Below are 23,843 nucleotides of genomic sequence, written 5' to 3'. Positions count from 1 at the left end.
GCCTCCTGAGTGCTGGCATTAAAGGCGTGCACCACCAATGCCCTGGCCAGAAATAGTTTTATTATGTTTAAAGTTAGGGCTAACTGCACATAATACTTAGTTATAATTGATAATGCTTTTCCAAATGATTGAAAAGTAGCTCAGGGTTTCTCCTTTTTCTGCCTGTTATTTTTAGTGTTAACAGAAGAAAAAAAGTTAAAACAGTTTTATGTATCTATTTGTATGATGTGTGTACAAATGTTTACATGTGGTGTTTGTGTGTGTGTATACATGTGTGTAGATGCTGAGGGTGACATCAAGGGTCTTACTTAATTTGATGCAGGGCCTCTTAGTTGAATTCAAAGCTCACCTGTGTGACTAGTCTAGTTAGTCAACATGCTCCTATGATCCCTTATTTCTGCCTTCCCAGCGCTGGAATTATAGGCAAGCTGCCAGGTCTACCTGACATTTACATGACTTCCAGTTTTCACTTATGTGGGTTAAGCAGTTTATCCACTGAGCCATCATCTCCCAGTCTTAAACCATTTCATTTTTAGTTTTTTTTTTTAAGTCGGGCAATTTTAATTTTAATTTTAATCCAAGTACTTGGGAGGCAGAGGCAGATCTCTGTGAGTTTGAAGCCAGCCTGGGCTACAGAGAGAGCTGCAGAACAGGCTCCAAAGCTGTAGAGAAACCCTGTCTTGAAAAACAAAAACAGAAAAAAGTTTTAGAGGTGTTCAGTGGTTAAGCACACTTGTTGCTCTTGCAGAGGACCCAAGTTTAGTTCCCAGCAGCTACTTGGTGACTCACAGCCATCTGTAACTCCAGTTCCAGGTGATGACACTGTCTTCTAACATCTGGGATTAAAGGTGTGCGCCACCACCGCCTAGCTTTTTTGGTTTTCAAGACACCTCTAAAACATTTTTAATTTGACTTTTTCCTTGTGAATTACTAGCCACATACTTGTCATTTCCTATGTTTTCTAGTATCAAGGCTCAGAAAAGAATGGTCCTGTTGCATGTCCCAGGCTTATACCTCCCTTTATTCAGAGAGACTCCAGGTTAAGGACACCTTGTTTTTAGTCATTATTTCTTTTTTGAAAATTTGTTGTTCATTTTTGAGATTGTATTTTAATTATAACATTTCTCTCTCCAAATGCTCTCATATATTCCTTCCTGCTCTCCAAATTTGTGGCCTCTTTTTTCATCAATTGTTATTACGGGCATGTATTTGTATGTACATATATTCCTAAGAACAGCCTGCTGATCTGTATAATTTTACATGTATGTATGTATGTTTTCAGGACTGACTATTTGGCACTGGACTACCAATTGGGGTGTTCTCCCCTGGGCAGAATTACCTCTCCTCCCAGCTTTATTCAGTTGTAAGGGCAGTTCTTAAGTTCTCACAGGAATCCCCTAGCCTCTGCCTCCTGAGTGCTGGGGATTAAAGGTGTGTACCACTGTGGCTTTTCATTGTGATACAGGACTGACAAAGTTATCCCAGCTGGCTTGAGCTTGGGACATCCTCTTCAACCTCTTATGTTTGTTGGGATATGCCATAAGGGGAAAATATCTTCCATAGTTTAGCACAGAGCAAATTGGGATGCTGATCCCTAATTCAGTGGTTTCATTTTCTCTCCAGAAGAAACAGCTGAATGGTTTCAGATGAAGCATGTGAACTGTACTCTTACTCCTGCATTAAAATAGCTTAGCTGCTGGATTCTCCTGGGTGCATACCTTTGAGGAGACCAAGATAGAAGCTTTTTGATCCTTAGGGAGCTGGCTAGTAAACGACTATGACTGGAAGGTGACTTTGAGAGGCTTTGTATTTCTCTTGAATTAATCTTTAAGACATTATTAATACTGCTTAAGTGGTTGTTATAAAAAGTAACTAATTAAAAAGCAACAGTACTTCAGAAATACAGGTTTAGATGTGTTAAATACTGAAAATTCCAAATTTGCTAGTAAGTAAATGTCTGCTGAGTTTTGAAGTCAGGGACTGCTGAGTTTAGAAAATACAGTTTTGGAATAGGTGATACTTAGTGAAAACAGTTTCAAAAGGCAGGGTGATTATCTTGTGCAGCCACCAGAGTCCCTTTGGCATTTCCAGGTATCTACTTTTTGTGTGTTTTGATACAAGGCCTCTCTGTAGCCTTGGCTGTTCTGGAACTCACTGTGTAGACCAGGCTGGACTGGAATTCAGGGATCTGCCTGCTTCTGTCTCCCAAGTGCTGGGACAAAAAGTGTGTGTCATCATTCCTGGCAGGTGTCAAGTTTTTAAAAATTTATTATTAGTTTGTGTGTGTACATGTGTGTGCAAGTTGCCCTAAAGCATGTGTGGAGGGAATTCAGAGGACACCTTTTGGAAGTTGGTTCTCTTCATAGGCTCCAGGGATCAAAATCAGGTTGTCAGGCTTTTTCCTACTGAGCCATTTCCTCCAGTGCCAAGTGTTTGTAGCCTATCCTATGTAATAGCAATAGCTGTCAAGATAAGTACTCTCATTATTCCATTTTACAAGTATGGACACAAAGACATCTCAGTCTCTTAGTAACTTATAATTATAGTGTACTTCCCCTGCCCTACCTACTTACTTACTCTTTTTTTTTTTTTTTTTAACTTGAAAACAGTTTTAAACTTACAGAGAAGTTGCAAGAATAACCATTCAGGAAGCTGAGCAGGAGGAATTCGTGCACATGCACACACATACACAAGAGAAAGTTTTTTAAAAGAAAGGAGAGAGACATGAAATGGGCAATAGCATGCATGAGGCCCTGGGTTCAATGCCTAGCACCTCTGTCTGGATGTAATGGCTCACACCTGCAATCCCAGGAAAGCAGAGAGCTGGCTTAAAGCTCATTCTGGGCTATATATCCAGTGTCAGGTCAACCAAACTACATGAGACCCTATCTGAAAAAAGGAGCCAGGGACGAACGAGGAGGAAGAGGAAGAACATTATAAAAAATAGAATAAAGAACCCCAGAAATTCTAGAGTTCCCACTTGTGGTTTTCATAGTTGTTTTGTTGCAGTTTTGATATTGACAAAGAAAATCAGTTATTACCCACATTATGCATTTTGGGCCAGAATGTTGTAGAAAATGGTGCTGTGTTCTTCCTGATGTGCCCTCACAGGTGGCACACAGTTTGTTCCATTAAATGGAGAAAGGGGAAAGGAAGAGTGGGGATGGGAAGAAAAACTTCAGTTTGCTTTCCAGAGAGCACCCTATTTAGCAAATGCCGTTTCCTTCTAGCATCCTGGTGGGGAAGAGGTTCTGCTGGAACAAGCTGGTGCTGATGCAACCGAAAGCTTTGAAGATGTTGGGCACTCTCCTGATGCCAGGGAAATGCTAAAGCAGTACTACATTGGTGATGTTCATCCGGTAAGAACTGTTGTGTAATTCAGTCACTTATGCAGAGAAAACTACTGGGCAGGCATTAACAGGATGAGAATGAATTATTTAGAGTAGAAATTCAACCCAGCTCTCAGGCCTGGTTTTCTCCAGAATCATCAAGTTCTCTAGTGTAGCCCATAGTATCAGGAAAGTTAAGGGAACTAGTTTTTTTACTTTTATTGACTGATTTTTATAATTAATAATATCTGTTCCTAAAATAGTGGTTTGGTTATTCTTGAAAAGTTCCTTGCTAACGGTATTAGCTATGAACTTGTAAGTCCTTTGTGCTCAACATTCTAATAGGATTCATTTAGATCCATCTAACATTGTTCTTTGTCTTTCTCTCTTATTTGAAACAGAATGACCTTAAACCTAAAAAAGATGGTAACAAGGTAAGAAGTCATTAATTTGTCTTGTGTGTTTCAAGTATTTCTTCCTTTCTTTTTTAATTAATTAAAATTAATTAATTAATTTGAGACAAGGTTTCTCCTAGCTGTCCTGGAACTCACTTTGTAAACCCAGGCTGGCCTTATATTCATAGAGAACCACCTGCCTCTGCTTCCCAGGTGCTGGGTGGGATTAAAGGCGTGTATCACAACAGCCTGGCTTTTAAAAATAATTGTAATAAGAGAAATAAAAATGGGCTATAAGGATGTCTCAGTGGTTAAGAGCACTGGTTGTCCTTCCAGAAGACCTGGGTTCAGTTCCCAGCAACCACATGGTATAGTTCCTAACTGTCTATAACTCTAGTCCCAGGGGATCCAATGTCCTCTTTTGACTTCTGCTGACATTGTATACACATAATGTACAAGTGATATTCATGTAGGCAGAACACCCATACACATAAAATAAAAATAAAGGCTTAAAACAAGAAGAGAGCCAGAATATGGTGGTGCATACTTTTAATCCCAGCACTCGAGAGGCAGAGACAGATGGATCTCTGTGAGTTAGAGTTTCCTTTTTTGGGGAGTGGGGTAGGGTTTCAAGGCAGGGTTTCTCTGTAGCTTTGGAGCCTGTCCTGGAACTAGCTCTTGTAGACCAGGCTGGTCTCAGACTCACAGATATCCACCTGCCTCTGCCTCCCGAGTGATGGCATTAAAGGCATGTGCCACCACTGCCCAGGCTTTGAGTTTATTTTTATCCAAACCAAAATTCTATTTTTAAGTAATTTGGATTTTGTACCTGTCAGGACAAAAGAATAGCTAAATCTTAAACGAAAGAAAGAAAGCGTTTTAACAATTTGTTTGTGAGTCTAGCCTTTAATGGCTGAGCCATCTCCTCAGCCCAGCAAGAAGCATTTTGTTAATGCTTTGTATGCTTTTTTATTGAGACTCCAAAGTATGGTTATTGTAGTTTTGAAACAAATTAGGTTATGGGTTCAGTTTAGGAGAAATCCTATTCTTACTTATATAAAACAGATGATAATGCTCTGATTAAAATTTTTTCCTACAAGATATCTTCTTTATCTGTAAAATAGAAGCCTTTCTTTCTGTCCCTATTTCCCCAAATGAATTTTTAAAAACCTGTGTGCTCATATTTTCTCACGCTCTTCCCAGTTTTCTCACTGATGCAGCCAGAACAAAAGATTCAATATTTGAGTATGTGTGAACCTTAGTGTGCTTTGTCTTATGTACCAAGAAGAGAGCTTACAAGCCTTTTCTAATTCCACAAGCAGGGTGTTCATTGCCCATGTTCTTACAGTTTCCTGTGACTTCTGCCCTTCAGAAGGTTATCACACTGCCCTCTGACCTCAAGGGATAGCAGTCTAGGTATTTCCTAACTCATCGTGCACACAGTAGACTCCCTCCTTCCTTCTTCTAGATCCTCATTCTTCAATTAGCCAGGAAATAATGAACAGGTTTGGCATAGCAGTTCAAACTGGCCTTGGTACAAGAATTCTTTCAATTCAAGAGATTGCTTGCTTGGCAGTGTCTGCCTTCTGTTGCCCTGAAATCCAGAGTGTTTATATATATTAACTCTTCTGTCTTGCTCCTCTATTGCTTTGAACTGTTGAATTACGAAAGGCAGATGAAATGGTTCTTTTAACATTTGTAAGCACTTTTGACTGGTTTTTGTCTTTCCTTCCTCACACCTTACCCATTCTTGATTCCTCTTGTGACATTAAGGTAAAATTTGAGCTAATCATGGCCTTAATTGAATCATGAACAAAAATGCTGCTCTTAGAGTTCATTTCATTCAAAGGATAGTATAATTTTCTACAAGGGACACACCTTGAATTTAGGAGTTCACTCAGTTCTTCACAGCAATCATGAAAGCACTCTTTATGTTAAAACAGTAGAAATACATTTTTATAGTTACCTTGTCTAGAAATGTATCAATTGTTTCTTGTTGCTGGTTTTCTTTCTTGATAATACAGGAGGCAGTTAGGAACATTTGTGGAGAATGGACAGTAGTGTGTCAGAAATTCTGTTTCTTGCATCAACCTAAATTGGGATCCCCTGGAATGAACTTGAAAATACAAACCAAGTGTTCATTTCCTGGGCTTTCACTATTCTTGTTCAGAATCTCTTGAGTTGAGCTGGGTTTGTATTTTGAATAGCCTAGGTGATAGGAAGGAAGCCGAGCACCACACTTTCTGCTGATCCTCCCACACCACCCTCATGCAAGAAGTATAGAAAAAAGCCTCCTCAGCTCACCAAATGGTATGGTAGTTTAGACCTGCAAGTGTAATGTGGCCTCATCCTAGGTTAGGGAGGGACCGAAAGCTGTGCTTTCAAGCTTGTTTTTCTCTAGCTCCTTGTTCCCGAGAGACCTGTCTCCATTAGGATGGTCCTGGCTGTTGTTTGTTTCCAGTCAGGCAGTCTGTTACCTTCAGGCAGATTAGGCAAAGAAAGCCTTTTGGAAAAATTTCAAGACTATCTACCAGGTTTTCATAGAATTATATTCCAAACTGATTCCTTTTCCAGGAAGAAATTCTTGATCCCTCAGGTTTATTTCTATGCTTGATGTTAGCCAAAAGGCTGAGAAATGATCTGGTTTCTCACAGTGGTTGAAACAGAGATTTCTATCCTAGGATATAGGTATCTCTTTCCTTCACTTCTTTATGTATGGTTAAACATTCACTGTCAAGAAGTAGGAGGGACGCTCATTTTATTAACTAGTTTCCTTTCTTGTGGTTCAGGGTTTCTGAATCTGTAAGAAATGATTTTTTTTTAAGCTTCATTAAGTAGAGCCTTCAGCTTTAAATAGGGTAGAGTTTTAGTTTTCATTCTCATTTTCACTCTGTTGCATCAGTTCTCTTCCACCTTCTAACAGCTCTACATTCTTCCCGTGGAAGTGTGAGGGAACAAGACAAAAAAAAAAAAACCACACCCTTAAATGTCTCTATTTGGGAGTTGAAGTCAGCTTCCATTCCCACTTCTTCATTGTTTGCTTGTTAGCCAGGGTTGGTCATGTCTGCTAAGGATATCCTTGAACTTCTGATCTTCCTCTTACCACTTCTGGAGTCCAGAATTTACAGGCATGGGTCACTGTGCCCAGTCTTCGTTTCAGATTCTTTTAGAAATAGCTTTTAATGTTACTTTTACTATACCACAGGTAAATAAGTGATCATGGTCACCATTGTTTCATTGTAGATTGATAATACCCTAGTTGGTAGCCTGGATATACTACAATATAAAGATTTGTAATTTATAAATCCGACAACAGTTATCATTGTTTTGTTTTTATTTTTGAGACAGGGTCTCATTGTAGCCTTGGTTGGCCTAGAACTCAAAGAGATCTGCCTCCATAGTTCTGAGATAAAAGGTGTGCCATGATGCCTGGCTTTAGTCAGTAATAACTAATTAGAATTAGAAAACATTTTTCAGTGGTGATGCTTACCTTTAATCCCAGCACCAGGAGGCAGATGCAGGCAGATCTCTGTGAGTTTAAGGACAGTCTGGGCTACAAAGCGAGTTCCAGGACAGCTTGGGCTACACAGAAAAACCCTGTCTTTTTTTTTTTTTTTCCTTTTGGTTTTTCAAGACAGGGTTTCTCTGTATTGTTTTGGAAGCTGTCCTGGAACTCTAGACCAGGCTGGCCTTGAACTCACAGAGATCCACCTGCCTCTGCTGGGATTAAAGGCGTGTTCCACCAACGCCCGGCAAAAAACCCTGTCTTAAAAAACAAACAAAATTTATCCTTTGGGGTATGGCAATGCCACAGGTTACATGGTGAGACTCTTGTCTTCAAAAATAAAAAGTAATAAAAAGAAAATACTTTGTACTTGATAGTTGGGGTTAAGAGAGTCACTACTTCAAAACCCCCTTAGCCACGTGGCAGGTTAGGGCTACAGGAGAACCTGTTTCAGAAAAATAAAACCAGGAAGTGTTCTTTATTGTTCCTGTCTTAACCACCTAGCTTATTGAAGTTTGGAGTTAGGCCTCATAGATTCGAGTAGTAATTGCTGCTAATCAAAGACTCCTATCAGGCTATGTCATTGCTCCCTGTAGTTTGTCAGACATTTATGGTCTTTGGAAATTAAACATAAAATGTCATGGCCCAGCCACTCTTGAAAAACAAATGCAGTTGTTTTCTGAGCAGTGCCAGAGATTAATATCTTCTTACGAAGTTCTAGAAGTAAAATGAGGAATGAGAAAAGCCAGGCAGTGCCTTTTCATACTTTCCAGATAGAATTGGTAGGTCACTTTTTTCCCCTTTTAGGTCTGACTATATGGGGATGATTACTTTGGGATGTTTTTTCCTTGAGACAAAGTCTCAAGCCCAGGCTGACCTCACCATATACAGATGACCACCTCCTAAATTCTGGAATCACTTGTGTGGGCCACCACATCTGGTTACTATGGTGTTGATCAAACCCGGGGATTCATGTGTGCTAGGCAATCATTCTACCAACTGAACTTTGCCTTTTTTTCTTTTGTGTTATATGTATCATCACAGTGGTTCTTTTTGTTGTTTTCTTGAGACAGTTTCTCAGTATGAATCCTATAGTGAGTTCCTAAAGAGAATGTAGAAATTAGTATTGGGGAGTGTTTCTTGTTTTTAAATTTTCTCCTGTCGACAGAGAAATAGTTTTTTGTACATCTAGGCTGACTACAGGGACATATACTTTGTGAGGCAGTAATTATTGAACTGCATTTTCATCCAGAAAAAGTATTTGGGACTGGAGAAGTAGCTCAGCAGCTAAGAGTATGTGCTGCTATTTCAGAGGACTGAAGTTCAATTCTCAGTACCCATATCAGGTAGCTCTCAACAGCCTATAACCCTAGATCCAAGGGACCCAGTACCCTCTTTTAGCCTTCGGGAGCACTGTACTCACATACATACGCACACATAAGCATAATGTCCTTTTTTATTTTAATTTTAAGTTTTGTTTTCATTGGTATTTTGCCTGCATGCATGTGTGTCTGTGTGAGGGTGTCAGGCACCCTGGAACTGAAGTTGCAGACAGGCATGAACTGCTGTGTGGGTGCTGGGAGTTGAACCGGGCCCTCTGGAAGAGCAGACAGTGCTCTTAACTGCAGAGCTATCTCTCTAATCTTGATATAATGTACTCTTAATTAATCACCAGTAGCCGGGCGTTGGTGGCGCACGCCTTTAATCCCAGCACTCGGGAGGCAGAGGCAGGCGGATCTCTGTGAGTTCGAGGCCAGCCTGTTCTACAAAGTGAGTTCCAGGACAGCCTCCAAAGCTACAGAGAAACCCTGTCTCGAAAAACCCAAAAAAAAAATTAAGCACCAGTAATAACAAAGGTTTTATTGAAAGAGATGATTTGTAGTAAAAGCATGAAGTGTGCTGGAACTTCACGAGAAGGCTGTCTCCAAGATTATATATACTACATGACCTTATATAATTTGGCCTATAAAATATGTAAATCTTAAGTCCTCTAAGATTTATTTATTACATATACAGTGTTCTGCTAGAAGAGGGCACCAGGTTGAATTGTAGATGGTTGTGAGCCGCCATGTCGTTGCTGGGAATTGAACTCAGGACCTCTGGAAGAACAGTCAGTGCTCTTTTTTTTTTTTTTTTTTTGGGTTTTTCGAGACAGGGTTTCTCTGTATTGTTTTGGAGGCTATCGGTCCAGCCCAGCCTCGAACTCACAGAGATCCCCCTGCCTCTGCCTCCCGAGTGCTGGGATTAAAGGCATGTGCCACCGCCGCCCGGCCAGTCAGTGCTCTTAACCTCTGAGCCACCTCTCAGTCCTATCCCCTTCTTTTTTAAGTGGTAGCATGCACCTAATAATAAAATTCAAACCAGGGGGTGGTGGCGGCGCACGCCTTTCATCCTAGCACTTGGGAGGCAGAGGCAGGTGGATCTCTGAGTTTCAGGACAGCCAGAACCAGAGAAACCTTGTTTTGAAAACAAAAAACAAACAAAAATAAAATTTATAGCCGGGCGTGGTGGCACACGCCTTTAATCCCAACAGAAAGGCCATAGTTAGCAAGTAAAAAGCTGGGAAACTGCTGTGAGGGTTATTGAAGATGCTTGAGGCTTAAATTTTAAATACTTAGAATCCTCTTGGAATAGCAAATACAGCTTAGGAATTGATCACAAGCTCCTTATACATTTTATGCATCTGTTATTTATGCGTTTGAAAGCTTAAATATAATCTGTGATTAGCCAAAGATACAGCACCCTATCTCAATTTCAATGCCTTGTAATCATAAATTTGGCTCTTTCCTATGTTCTGGTGATGATGTTTACCACTTTCCTTAAGTGTGTGTCCTCTCTCATGTTTTCTTATAAACAAGAGTGAAATCTTCCTTCACAGGGAGGTCCATGACTGCTAGACAGACATTTTTCTGATTCTCATTTTCACATTGCTTCTTGAGAAAATATCTGGGGAAACATTCTCTTGTGGAGCTGGTGAAAGAAAAAGATGGGTGTGTGATAGTAATGCCCTCAGTCTCCCTAGACATGCAAGAACATTGCTTCTTCTACTGATCTTAAAGGTCTTGCTAAAATGCCTTGGCTCAGAAAATTGTGCTGGAGTAATGATTTTAGAATTTTAGTTCATCTGAATCTTCATTCCACAAACAATAAAGCTGAGTTAGCACTGAGCTGGAAGATACTATATATATTTCAGTTATGGGAAGATTTATAAAAAAGTTTACTTGGGACTGGAGAAATGACACCGTGGTTAAGAGCACTAACTGTTCTTTCCAAGGGCTGAGGTTAAGTTCCCAGAACACACATGGCAGCTCACAACTGCCTGGTGATTCTAGTTTGAGGAGATCCAATGATCTCTTCTGATTTCCATTTTGTACACACACACACACACACACACACACACACACACACACACACACACACACACACACGAAGGCACACACTCATACACATAAACAAAAAAACAAACTTTTAAAAAGTTTACTGGATAGTTTTATTTCAACTTGACACAAGCTAAAGTCATCTAAGAGGAGGGAACCTCAATTAGAAAAATATTTCCATAGGATATAGGGCATTTTTTAAATTAGTGATTGATGGGCCCAGCCTATTGTGGGTAGTGCCATCCCTGGGGTAGTTCCTGGGTTCTCTGTGTAAGCAGGCTGAGCAAGCCATGTGGAGCAAGCCAGTAAGCTGCATCCCTCCCTCCATGACCTCTGCATCAGCTCCTTCCTCTAGGTTCTTGCTGTGTATGAGTTCTTGCCCTCATTGCTTTTGATGATTGTTATATGGAATTGTGAACAAAACACCCCTTTCCGGTTTTATTTTTTGGTTTTTCGAGACAGGGTTTCTCTGTATTGTTTTGGAGACTGTCCTGGAACTCGCTCTGTAGAACAGGGTGGCCTCGAACTCACAGAGATCCCCTGTCTCTGCCTCCTGAGTGCTGGGATTAAAGGCGTGCACCACCAATGCCAGGCTTACCCCTTTCTTCTTCAAGATGCTTTTGGTCATGGTGTTTCATCACCATGGTAGTAACCCTAACCAAAACACTTGAGCATAAAATATTTTCTTTTAACCTACAAATCCCATCTTTAGTATTACTGTTCATAAGAATATATTTATTTATTGATTGATTTTATGAGGAATTAAACCCTTAATACCTTGTGCATTAGGACTGAGTTTTGTTTTAAATTTGTGTGTTGTATTTGTGTATGTTTTATGGATGTGTGCACACAGTTACATGAGCACATGTGCATGTGGAGGCCAGAAGTAACTTTCTATATTGCTCACCACTTATCTGTGTGTGTGTGTTTATCAAATTGAGAAAGAATTGAACAACAAAAACAAAATTAAACTTAGGTGGCTTCTTTCCAAACTGGCTGAAGGACTTGGCTGTTAGTAGCTGTGCCTTATGTATTTCTTTTACTATTTCTATTTAAAAGGGGGCCATAGCTTAACATTTACTTTGTTGTCAGTGTCTGAAGAAGTTGGGTTGTTTCTCTTTTCATTCCTCCAGTGTGTTAGGCAAGTTTTCCTTCCTTCCTCCCTCCTCCCTCCCTCCCTCCCTCCCTCCCTCCCTCCCTCCCTCCCTCCCTCCCTCCCTCCCTCTCTCTCGCTCTTTCTTTCTTTTTTTTTCTCCCCTCCAGGAATGGATTGCTCTTAAAACGGGTATTTAAAGGTATCTAGCGTAAAAAATGACATTTTATATTATTTCTTGTTAGAAATGATTACTGTATCAGCCTTTTATAAGCATAGTGCTATACTCATTCTCCTTACTTATGATGTAGTTCAAGGTTCACTGTAGTTAACACGTAATTCATGACTTTGTAAAAAGAGTACAAAAGGTTTGAAATGTAGAGATTTTGTGTGTTTTCAGGATTGAAGTATGTGTTAATCTGTGTAGCTGTTTTTAGTTCATTTGTGTAAAAATGCATTGTACAATAATAATTGCAATCAATTTTATAACAACTTGATCACTATTAAAAGGAATCATGGGGCTAGGTGGTTGTGGCGCATGCCTTTAATCCCAGCACTTGGGATGCATAGGCAGGAGGATCTCTGTGAGTTCGAGACCAACCTGGTCTACAAGAGCTAGTTCCAGGACAGCCTCCAAAGCCATAGAGAAACCTGTCTCAAAAAAAAAAAAAAAAGAAAAAGAAAGAAAGAAAGAAAAAAGGAATCATGGACCGGTTACCAGCCATATTTTATTTACCTCCCAATCCCTCTTGCCCAGCCTTAGGCAACTGCTGATGTCCATCTGTTTCAATTCATTGTCCATATAAATGGACTTATATAATAGATGGTCTTTTGTGTCTGCCCCTTTTCACTTTCCTTTAACAGCTCTTCCCCTTTTAGTTCTATAACCATAGGCTGGAGAAATGGCTCAGTAGTTAAGAGCATGGCTTGCTCTTGCAAAGGACCCAGCTCTTATTCCCATGAACCATAGGAGGTTTTCAAATGTTTATAATGCCAGTTCCAGGATGTCCAGCACCCCACTCCTGGCACACATACATACACGAAGGCAAACACTTATAATCCACATAACTTTAAATGACTCTTAAAAACAGCCAGGTGGCGCATGCCTTTAATCCCAGCAATCTGAAAGCAGAGATATGTGGATCTCTGTGAGTTCAAGGCCAGCCTGGTCTGCAAAGTGAGTTTCAGGCAAGCCCCAAAGCTACACAGAGAAACCTCGTCACCAAAAACAAACAAACAAACAAAACAAACAAAACACACATAAAACAAAATCTTAAAAAGAAAAAAAAAGTTAAATAATCCCCAAAGCCCATAGTTCAATTTCAAAAAATAAGCTACATCCTTTCTGTAAGCCATAAAGTAGTAGTTCAAGAGCATATTTGATAGTTGACAGTTTTGCAAGAGAAGAGATTTGGGGACTTATTTAAAATGTTTTCAGAAATTGTGATTTTTAGCTATGCTGTGGCAAGTCCAGTTAAATAGGCCTGTCTTTGTGGCCCAAAATATTAGTCCATTTCAATAGACTTTTGTTTTGTTTTTGTTTTTGGTTTTTGGTTTTTACGAGACAGGGTTTCTCTGTATTGTTTCAGAGGCTATCGGTCCAGCCTGGCCTCGAACGTACAGAGATCCGCCTGCCTCTGCCTCCCGAGTGCTGGATTAAAGGCGTGCGCCACCACCGCCCGGCTGTTTTGTTTTGTTTTGAAGACAAGATTTCTCTGTGCAGCTCTGGCTGTTCTAGAACTCACTCTCTGGACCAGGCTGACCTTGAACTCACAGAGGTCCACCTGTCTGCCTCCTGAGTGCCGGGATTAAAAATGTGTACTACCATCACCTGGCCATTTCAATAGACTTTTATTATTGATATTTTTACATGTAAAAAGCTTAGGTCATTTCTGTGTTCTCTTTAGTGATTATTCAGTAAGAAATACCAACTTGTTATTAGAAATAAAAGATTCCAATCCTACCCATTACCTAGAGGCTATAGGTGTCAAATGTGTAAAGGAAATTCTGTTATGAGCTACAGTTTGTAGATATCCAAGAAGACTTAAATGCACAATACTAATGTTCTCTTTCTGTTATTTTTTAACATGTGACTTCTTCAGGATCCTTCAAAAAGCAGTACATGCAAAAGGTTAGTATCTCCCTAATGGACTTTCTTATAGTCTACAAGTCTGGCAAGAGGTTCTTTTTAAATATACATGTTTTGGGCTGGAGAGATAACTCAGCAGTAAGATACTGACGGCTTTTCTAGAGGACCTGGATTTGAGTCCCAGCACCTACCTGGTGGTTCACAACCATCTCTAACTCCAACTTAGGAGTGGGCGTGGGATCTGATGCCCTCTTCTGGCCTCTGGGCATTAGGCATGCACTTAAGACAGACAAGTCTGTAGGCAAAATGTCTATATGCATAACATTTTAAAAAGAAGAACCAAAGCACAGACTTTCTATGCAGATACAGGCAGCAGTAATTGGTTTTGGGAGAGAAGAGCATTAATTCTTTTAAAAGGAGGGTGTGAAGTGGGGAGGAGAAGGGATGGAAGCCCTGCAGCAGTGCTTCTCCACCCCTGCCTAACGCTGCGATCCTCTAGTACAGCTCATCATGTGGTGCTGTCCCCCAGCCTTCAAAGTATTCTCATTGCTAACTCACAACTGTAATTTGCTACTGTTGTGAATCATAATGTAAATATCTGTGCTTTCTGACAGTCTTAAGTGACCCCCATGAAAGGGTCAGTTGACCCCCAAAGGGGTTGCAACTGACAGTGTGAAAACCTATGCCCTCGAGAGCTGAACGGGGTAGTAGTGGAAGGATACCATCAACATATAACAAATGAATGTATGACAATTTCAAAGAATCAGTGTTGTTTTTAAAAGAATTATTATCCAAAAAAAAAAATATTGCGCCCGGCGTTGGTGGCGTACGCCTTTAATCCCAGCACTCGGGAGGCAGAGGCAGGCGGATCTTTGTGAGTTCGAGGCCAGCCTGGTCTACAAAGTGAGTTCCAGGACAGCCTCCAAAGCTACAGAGAAACCCTATCTCGAAAAACCAAAAAAAAAAAAAAAAAAAAATACTGCAAATGAAGTTTTAAAAGTATCTCAATAGAGCCGGGTGGTGGTGATGCACACCATTAATCCCAGCACTGGGGAGGTGGAGGCAGGTGGATCTCTGTGAGTTTGAGGCCAACCTGGTCTATAAAGTGAGTTCCAGGACAGACTCCAGAAGTTACACAGAAAAAAAAAAAACCCTGTCTCAAAAAACAAACACACAGCCGGGCGTTGGTGGCGCACACCTTTAATCCCAGCACTTGGGAGGCAGAGGCAGGCGGATCTCTGTGAGTTCGAGACCAGCCTGGACTACCAAGTGAGTTCCAGGACAGCCTCCAAAGCCACAGAGAAACCCTGTCTCGAAAAACCAAAAAAAAAAAAAACCCACAAATCTCAATAGAATTTGCAAAATATTTTCATTTAAATGCTTTACACAGGTACAAACATGTGGGAAAAAGCTTAGTGTCATATCATTAAAATCATAGGTCTATTTCACACCTAGTAGGTGGGCAAAAACTAGAGTTCCTACACATAAGACTTGATTATTAGGAGTTAGTTACCAAGACTCTTACTTCCTCTTCTGGGAACATTCATTTTGGGACCATTTTGGCAGTGTTAATAAATAACTTTTGACCTAGCAGTTCCATTTCTATGAGACCTGCAACAGAACATGTCACAAATCAAGAGTGTAGTATGCCTGCCTTATAATTCCAGCTACTGGAGAGGATTCTTTGACCCAGGAGTTTTGAGACCAACCTTGGCAACATAGTATGACTATCCTACAAAAGTAAGGTTCAAGGAAACAGATCCATGAATGTTTATAGCTGGGCCAGAGAGATGCTCAGTGGTAAAGAACAAGAGGACCCACGAGCTCTACAACTCCAGTGTTAGGGGCCTGGCACCTTCCGACCTTTGAGAGCTCCAGGACTCACATGGTGCACATACGCACATGCAGGCAAAGCACCTCGCTGTCTTGGCTTTTTAGCAAAGCTGCCAATTTGCCTGTCATTTCATTGGTTGGAGGTAACTTGACACTGTACTTCTCTGTACACTGTGCTACATCTGTTTAGGTAGGCAAAGGGAATAATTTTTGTTAACAATCTCAGCTGGCTTTATTGGTTTGGAACTTTTTCATACCAAGACTGGATATGTTAACTAGAGGGGCAGCCAAATTATTTGGGTCACAAAAAGCCACAGAGCTTAAGCTGAGCAGAGCTAATAAGTTCTATTAAAGAATTGTTTTAAAGAGGCTGGAAAGATGGCTCAGCAGTTAAGAGTGCTTGCTGCTCGTCTAGAAGGTCTAGGTTCACTTACCAGCACCCACATGGCAGCTCACAACCATCGGTTGTTACTCTAGTTCCAGAGAATCTGACACCTTCTGGTCTCCTCAGGCAGAAGGCACACACATGTATAGGGATTTACATACACACCAAGCACCTATTCCCATTGTGTGTGTGTGTGTACACACTAAGAATTGATTCTTTTTGCTTTTTGAGACAGGGTTTCTCTGTATTGCTTTGGAACCTGTCCTGAAACTCACTCTGTAGGCCAGGTTAACCTCAAACTCACAGAGATCTGCCTGGCTCTGCTGGAATCAAAGGCGTGTGCCGCCACCGCCTGGCTGCTAACAGTTGTTTTAAGGATGATAGTGTCTGAAACTCCTAAGGGAAGTCACCTGCAGTACTTCCTATGGCATTGCCACTTGCTTAACTTCTTTTACAACAACCTGTATGCTTTTCGTATATCCTCATTAGTGTCCAGAAAATTAAAACTAGACATTATGGGATCCACAACTCCAGTTCTAGGGAGATCTGATGTCCTCTTCTGACCTGAGTGTACCATGAACCCACATGGTGCCATACATTCATGCAGACAGAAACCTGTATAAAATAAATAATACATCTTTAAAAAAACAACAAATAAAAGTAGACATTGAGAGCTTGGCCACCCGATTCCCATTACCAGCATCTTACTTGGGTGCAAAGATTGTGTTGCTTCTAAACTTACAATAAGATAGGTAATATTAATATCTATATGGGGTTTTGCCCCTAGCACCATACACATAAAAATTAATACTGCAATATAATAATTTGTGAAAATCACAAAGGCAGATTTTAACATCTATAACCCCATAACCCAGAAATAACCAGTACGTTTTCTTAGAAACACCTAGAAAGGTTTTTATGTATATCTAGTGGAAACACCAGAGTGGCTTTGAATTTTTTTTTTAATATATGTGTGTCTCTGCATGCATTTGTATACATGAAATGTGCGGATTTCATCCTCAGGAACATTGTCTGTCTCCAAGATTTGACTTTTCACTGTCCTGAGCTCTCTAGTTCACCTACACTGGCATGTATCAGGAATCTGCCCATCTTTGTCTCCTGGCACTGAAATTTCAAGCATAACCACTGTTCCCTGAAGTTTTATTTGAGTTCTGGGGATCATACTGGTACATAGCTGGTGTTGAGCTGGCATTTACAGTGTAGCCCAGGCTAGCCTTTAAGTTGCAGCAATTCTCCTGCCTCAGCTCCAGAGTGCTGGGTTTGCAGGCATCTACCACTGTGTTCAGCTTGTGTATGTGTTTTGATAACATATTATGCATTCTCTTTGTTATGTTGTGGTGCTAGAGTTAACACTCGGGGCCTTCTGCATGGTAGATAAGCATTCTACCACTGAACTACTGTTTCTTTTTTCTTTCTTTTTTTTTTCTTTCTTTCTTTTTTTTTTTGAGACGGTGTCACTGCATGGTGGCCTTGAACTTTAAGAGATTTACTTGCTTTTGCCTCCAAAATGCTAGGGTTAAAGGCATACACGACCTCACCCTGCAAGTTAAATTCCTTTGTTTTTTTGTTTTTTTTGAGCAGGTTTCTCTGTGTAACAGCTCTGACTGTCTTGGAACTCACTCTGTAGACTAGGCCTCAAACTCACAAAGATCCACCTGCTTCTTTGTCCCAAGTGCTGGGATTAAAGGAGTGTACCACCATCACCCAGCAAATTAATTTTTTTTTAACATCCTTTCTAAAAGGAGGGCTTTAGGATCCTCCAAGATGGTTCAACAAGTAAAGAAAGACACTGGCCAAGTCTGGTCATTCAAGTTCCCACATGGTAGGAGAGAACCAACTCCCACATGTTGCCCTCTGACCTTCACATGCACGTCATGCCATGCCTGAGCACATGTGTGCACAGACACAAATAAATGTAGAGTTGAGCTTTTTGTTTTCCTTTCAAATAATGTGTGATAGAAGTTTAACTAAGAGAAAAGCAAGACTTTTCTCACGGGTTTTAAAACATAGGTACTGAAAAGCATTCTAGTATTTGGATAAAATATTCTTAACTTCATTGCTTTTTCTTCCTCCTTCTAGTTGCTGGGCATATTGGATTCTCCCCGTCGTGGGCGCTATTCTTGTAGGTTTCCTGTATCGTCACTTCTCGGCCGACAACAAGTCCTCCTGAGGAGACCATGCTGAAGTGTGGGAGCGCATGCTCCTGGGAGTGAGAAGCTGACACTTTGGAGGCTGCGCAATGCTTCCTCCTTGAACCCTGCCAGTTTCCTCCCCTGCCTGCCCCCCTGGAGCCAAGATGTCTGACTAGATATCTCTTCTCCTTCAGTAGGACCAGGGTCCTTCACCAGCCAGAGCCTGATGCCCAAAGCTCCTGCTCACATTGTGTCCTTGCCAGGGTTTCTTCTCACTGGCTTCCACCCGTTCCCTTCATTTCAGAGTTTATGTTGATGATTAGACTTCCTATGTTGTAGAGTCATGGCCTTCGGGGACAGTATATGATTTCTGATGCTCTGAATTCACATTGGGTATATTTAAGGGAACAGTACTCTAGTTTTGAATCTTTTCCTATTTTTCTTTTAAGTAAATTTATTTTTTAATTCTGATTTAATTTTGTCATTTATCATCAGGGGGTTTCATGAAGTTAAGATGTGTCTATCTTATTTAAAACACAGCTGCCAAATGATCTTATTTATGATTATTAAAAGTAAGGGGCTGCAAGATAGATTGTTGGGTAAAAGCAATTGCTGCAAAGCCTGATGTCCTGAGTTTGATCCCTGGATGCACATGTAGAAGGAGTGAACCAATTCCCAAAAGTTGCCCTCTGACCTCTACATATATGCTATGGCCCTAATGTACACACAGACACCGTGTATACACACAGGTACACACATTGAGACATAACACACAGAGGCACAAGCACATGCTAAACAAATGTAATTTTAAAAAATATACAAAAGAAATAAAAATTAAAAAAAAAAGTACTATGTGGTTTTCTCCCTCCCAGATAGTCTAGCTGATGGCTCCCTCCTGTCCCTAAGTTCAGCTCCTTTCTTCCCAAGAGTACTTTACAAACTGCATCCCTTTGGTTTCTGAGGTGTAGAAGAGCGGAAGAAGGGATCAGCGAGTTGAGGTGAATTCAGAATGATCTCTTTTAAAAAGAGAACAAAGCACCACTTACAGAACAGCAGTTTAAAGAGTGACCGTTGGCACACTCTCTGTGGTCTGACCCCAGTTTCTAACCATCTTCCACCCTCGCTGTCTGCTGGTAAAAAACTCACCATGAAGGTTGCTGAAGCCTGTGGTTGTATCTGTGTGGCTTCGTGGAAGGCTCTTGCTGCTATTTTGTTTACTGATTAACTAATTTTTAATTCCCTGTTTTACCAAAGTAAGAAACTCAAGTTTGGCTTTATCTCAGTAAAATAACTTTCATGTAAATGTCATTGTTGGGGCATGCCACTTAAGACAGGAGACCTTGCCAAGAGACTTCTGATTTCTGTTTTACTTTCATGGCTCCAACTTAGTGATTTTGCTCTACTTTTCTCTGAGGGTTATAATGATAAATCTGGAAGCTTTTCCCTTCTCCCTTGGATATGTATTTCATTGGAGAGTAGTTAACCATTTAAAATTACTGTTTCTCATTGGTCCGGGCTTTCTCCTGACCTCTTTGACTTTATTCTTTTCCCTGTGGCAGTATCTGACAGTTTCACAGTTATTTTTTACCCACTATCTATGATTTTCCTCCACATCCTTTGTTCATTAACAATCTGCTTCTGGACTGTTGTCATGCCCAGCAGGAAGCCAGTGAATTCTAGAAGGACCAGAAATGCTGGGAAGTGTCTCCTGCCTCCCTTCCAGCTTGCCAGGGGCTTGACAGGACAGGAAACTGCACATTAAACCAGTCTGCCCATGCAATCTATTTAAGAAAAAGTTCAGCCCAGGACTTCTATTCTGTGATTTAACAACTGAATGAATTCAGAATTCATCAAAATAACATTCGCCTTTTTCCTTGCATACTTGGATATGATACTTTAATTTCTAGATGATTTCTATATATCAGAGATACATACTTAATCACTTTTATCTTTAGAAATTTTGTAATATGGTAGATTGAAAGAAAGTGGCATGATTGAGTACATCTCCACTTAAAGGCAAGGAAGGTCTGTGCAGTGAGGCTTGGGGTCCACTTGCCTGATAGCCAAGCTACATGCAATATGTTGGGTAGATGGGAAGAACAAAGGCACGCTGAAGCTCAGGAAGGGACATTCATGCTGACACTAGGCCTGAAGATAATTTGCAACCTCTTTACAGCCAGTGAAAAGCATCTGGCTATAGGAAATGTTAAGAACTGTTTTTGGCTCAGTGGTAGTGGCACACACATTTAATCCCAGCACTTGGGAGACAGAGGCAGGAGGATCTCTGAGTTTGAAGCCAGTGTGGTCTACAGAGGGAATTCTAGGACAGCCAGAGCTATATAGAGAGACCTTGTCTCAAAAACACCCCCCATGCACACAAAAAAACTTATTTTTTAAGTAAAATCGGTGTTTTGATATTTTTATGGTAAACATCAATTCGAAAATGGTGTTTTTCTATTTCACATCAATGTTCTTTTCCTGCTTTTATCTGAGCTTGTTTCTTTTACTGAGAGCCAGAAGGAAAAGATTGTCATACTTTGTCTTTGCCATTTATGTAATCCACCTAATACCCAGGGCTTCTTTTGAACTACTGATAATATATATCATTTTATATTATAAAAAAACATGCAGCTTTTTGGGGGGGTGGCTAGGCATGGTGGCACATGACTTTATTCCTAGCACTTGCGAAGCGGAGGCAGACAGTTCTTGAATTCTAGGCCAGCCTGGTCTACATAGCAAGCTCCAGGCCAGCCAAAGCCACATAGTGAGACTCTTGTCTCAAATCCCCCAAACCCCTTTTATGTCTGTTTGCTGTAATTCTGTTGCCTATAGCAACAGCTAGGGGGAGAGGTATGTCTTAGGTGAAAGTTTGTTGAGGCTTTTCCTGAACAAAGCAATACAGCATGTGCACCAGATGCATTAAAAAAGACAGAACTTGTCAAAGAAGCATTGACATTTGTGGGTTATGCTAACTTATTGAGAGCAAGAGGAGCCAGCCCCTGTTGGCTGACAGTACTCCCAACCTGTGAGGTGTTTGGTTGTTTATTCATGAAGTGGCCAGCTGCCACCACACCATACAAGTTAACCGATGGTGAACACAAAAAGGAATTTGTGCTACCAAGGCACAGGGTGTTAATCTCTAAAAGTTCTTATCTGGTCCTGGGAGCTGGTTTTCCCTTCCAAGTGACTGCGTGTTTGTAAAGCACTCAGTGGGACAAAGTTTGTGGACTGTTTACAACTCCTTGTGTGATTACTTGAGCAGACAAGTCTGTCCAAAGCTACCATCTGAACTGGTAGGTAGGCTCTTTGAACAGTTGCCACCGGGGCTTATGATGTGGGGTTTGTGCTCATTCAGTGCTGGGAGCAGTGAGAAGTGCTTTTACAAGCCAGATGTGTCATCACATGTGGCATCCATACTTCATCTCAGGTGTACCCAGCTGGCTGACGTCCACCTGAGGTGACTGAAGCACGGAACATGAATGTTCTTTGCCTCCGACCCAAGGGAAATGGATTCAAACATGTCATGTCTCAACAAGAAATTGGAGTTTTGAAGCTGTGTGATTCAGTTGCCAAATATCTCAAAGTAACGGAGAGCTCCATCATATTTGGCCAGCTTTGCGATTTACGGGGGCAGCCCAGGAGGGGGTTTCTGAAGAAGCAGAGATGTGCCAGTCACCTGCCTTATGCCCAGTGTCTTAATCATGAATTTCAGTGGCCACTCCTTGCCCCCGCCTACGTCGCCTACACTGGCTGCTCAGGCAGAACATCAGCTCAGTTATTTAACTTGCTTTCTACTGCAGCCTCAACTGGGAGTGACTAATATTAACATTCCTTTGTGTATTCAGTGATGGAGTTTGTTTACCTATTTGATTTCAGCTTATTTTGAACAAAGATCTTTGTCTCTTTCTACTGGAATGTGCACACAGTGAATGTTTGTTAGAACTACACAATAAAGATACTGTTTTCCTTTTCTTGTCCTGACTACAGTTGCTTTTAAAAAAAAACAACTTTTTTTTAAAAGAAATATTGGTGCTGTACTTCTCAGGTATTCCAAATGAGAACAGTTGAGGTGCACACAATTCTTCTGTGTATCTCTGCCAGCATTTGTTTAACCTAAGTGCACTGTGGCTCTTCAGGGTTCTTTGTTGGAAGTGAACCTCTCATTTGAGAGTTGCAAGATACAGCTATCCTGGTTCTGCCATGTTAAGGGATATGAAGTAGGAACCAGAAAGCAATTTGGAGTTCTATTTCTACTGGTAAAGAAAAGCCAACATGCGGTAATGTTTTATTATCTGCAGTGCTGGGCCTCAAATGATTGCTTTTCTTGGAACTAGCTAAACTGCTGAGGAAATTTAAACAAAGGTTGAGGTTCTAGTGATTATATGAAGCAAGGGAAATAAACCATTTTTATAATTACCTCTATCACATACTGATAGCCTTCTAACATGACCAACATTAGGTCAGAGTAGATCACTCATTAGGACCTGGTGATTCCACTACCACTGCAATTGGGGATTAGTGACAGGAAGGCATAGCCCCATTCTTAATGCCAGCATTTGAACCTAATGCTTAATCTCTGATACTAATAAGAATTCATTATCAGGGCACTCTTCCTGCTGTTTGGTAGTTTTGTGACAAATCTTTCTTGACTCATGATAATCTGACAAGGCTGTGATTCCATTTACACAAATTTAAGGTTGGAAAACCATACATAATTTTTTTGTTTTGTTTTTACGAGACAGGGTTTCTCTGTATTGTTTTGGAGGCTGTCGGTTCAGCCTGGCCTCGAACTCACAGAGATTCGCCTGCCTCTGCCTCCCGAGTGCTGGGATTAAAGGCGTGCGCCACCAACGCCCGGCAATAAATAAGATTTAAAAACCCTTTGTGAGAATTAAGCATTACCAGTTAGGGAAGCCAAGAAGGGCTGTGTCATATACCTAAAAGTCATAGCACTCAGGAGACTGGGGAATCACAAGTTCAAGGCCAGTCTGGGCTAAATAGTGAGACCCTGTTTCAAAGAAAAGAAAAAAAAAGCCTTAAGTCTGCTCATATATAGCCCAGGCTGGCCTCAAACTCCCTAGGTAGCAGAAGATAGCCCAAGTGCACCACAACACCCAATTTATGTGATACTAAGGACTGAACCCAGGGCTTCATTCATGCTAGCCAACTGATTTGTGTCCCCAACCATTAATGAAAGTTTTAAAAAGGTGACTATACCCATGGCTCCATTGGTAAAGGCACCTGTCTCCGAGTATGATACTTGGAATCCACATGGTAGAAGGAAGGAATCCCTCAAGTTGTCCTCTGAAAGCCGAGCATTGGTGGTGCATGCCTTTAATCCCAGCACTCGGGAGGCAGAGGCAGGTGGATCTCTTGTGAGTTCGAGGCTAGCCTGGTCTAGAGTTCCAGGACAGACTCCAAAACAATACAGAGAAACCCTGTCTCGAAAAACCAAAAAAAAAGAAGAAGTTGTCCTCTGATCTCCACATGTATGCTGGGACATGCACATGCCCCCCAACACATACATGCAATAAAAGTAAATATGCTTATATAACTGCCTGCTTTGTTTATGCATGTTCTTTCTGGACTGTTTTTATTTAATTTCATTTTTTATGTTTAGTTGTACTAAGGGTTGAACGCAGGGCCCCATGCATGTTGGGCAAGAAAAATGTTTTTCTGTAAGA

The 23,843-nt window shown here is 40.9% G+C and overlaps 1 protein-coding gene across 1 annotated transcript in view; it reads left to right on the top strand.

The window, feature by feature from the left end:
* The window catches only part of LOC121136295 (cytochrome b5 type B), a 39,594-nt gene extending 17,464 nt beyond the window's left edge, over nt 1-22,130 (top strand). Inside the window, exons 2-5 of the mRNA XM_040736508.1 lie at nt 3,231-3,359; nt 3,731-3,763; nt 13,802-13,830; nt 18,107-22,130. Of these exons, the coding sequence (XP_040592442.1) occupies nt 3,231-3,359; nt 3,731-3,763; nt 13,802-13,830; nt 18,107-18,197 (282 nt within the window). The 3' untranslated portion in view covers nt 18,198-22,130. The remainder of the gene's footprint in view (nt 1-3,230; nt 3,360-3,730; nt 3,764-13,801; nt 13,831-18,106) is intronic.
* The last annotated feature ends 1,713 nt before the right edge of the window (nt 22,131-23,843 follow it).

The sequence above is a fragment of the Mesocricetus auratus genome, unplaced genomic scaffold, assembly GCF_017639785.1.
Source record: "Mesocricetus auratus isolate SY011 unplaced genomic scaffold, BCM_Maur_2.0 Super-Scaffold_100062, whole genome shotgun sequence".
Taxonomy (NCBI): Eukaryota; Metazoa; Chordata; class Mammalia; order Rodentia; family Cricetidae; genus Mesocricetus; species Mesocricetus auratus.
The sequence above is the reverse complement of the archived record's forward strand: the minus strand, read 5'-3'. Positions and strand labels throughout refer to the sequence as shown.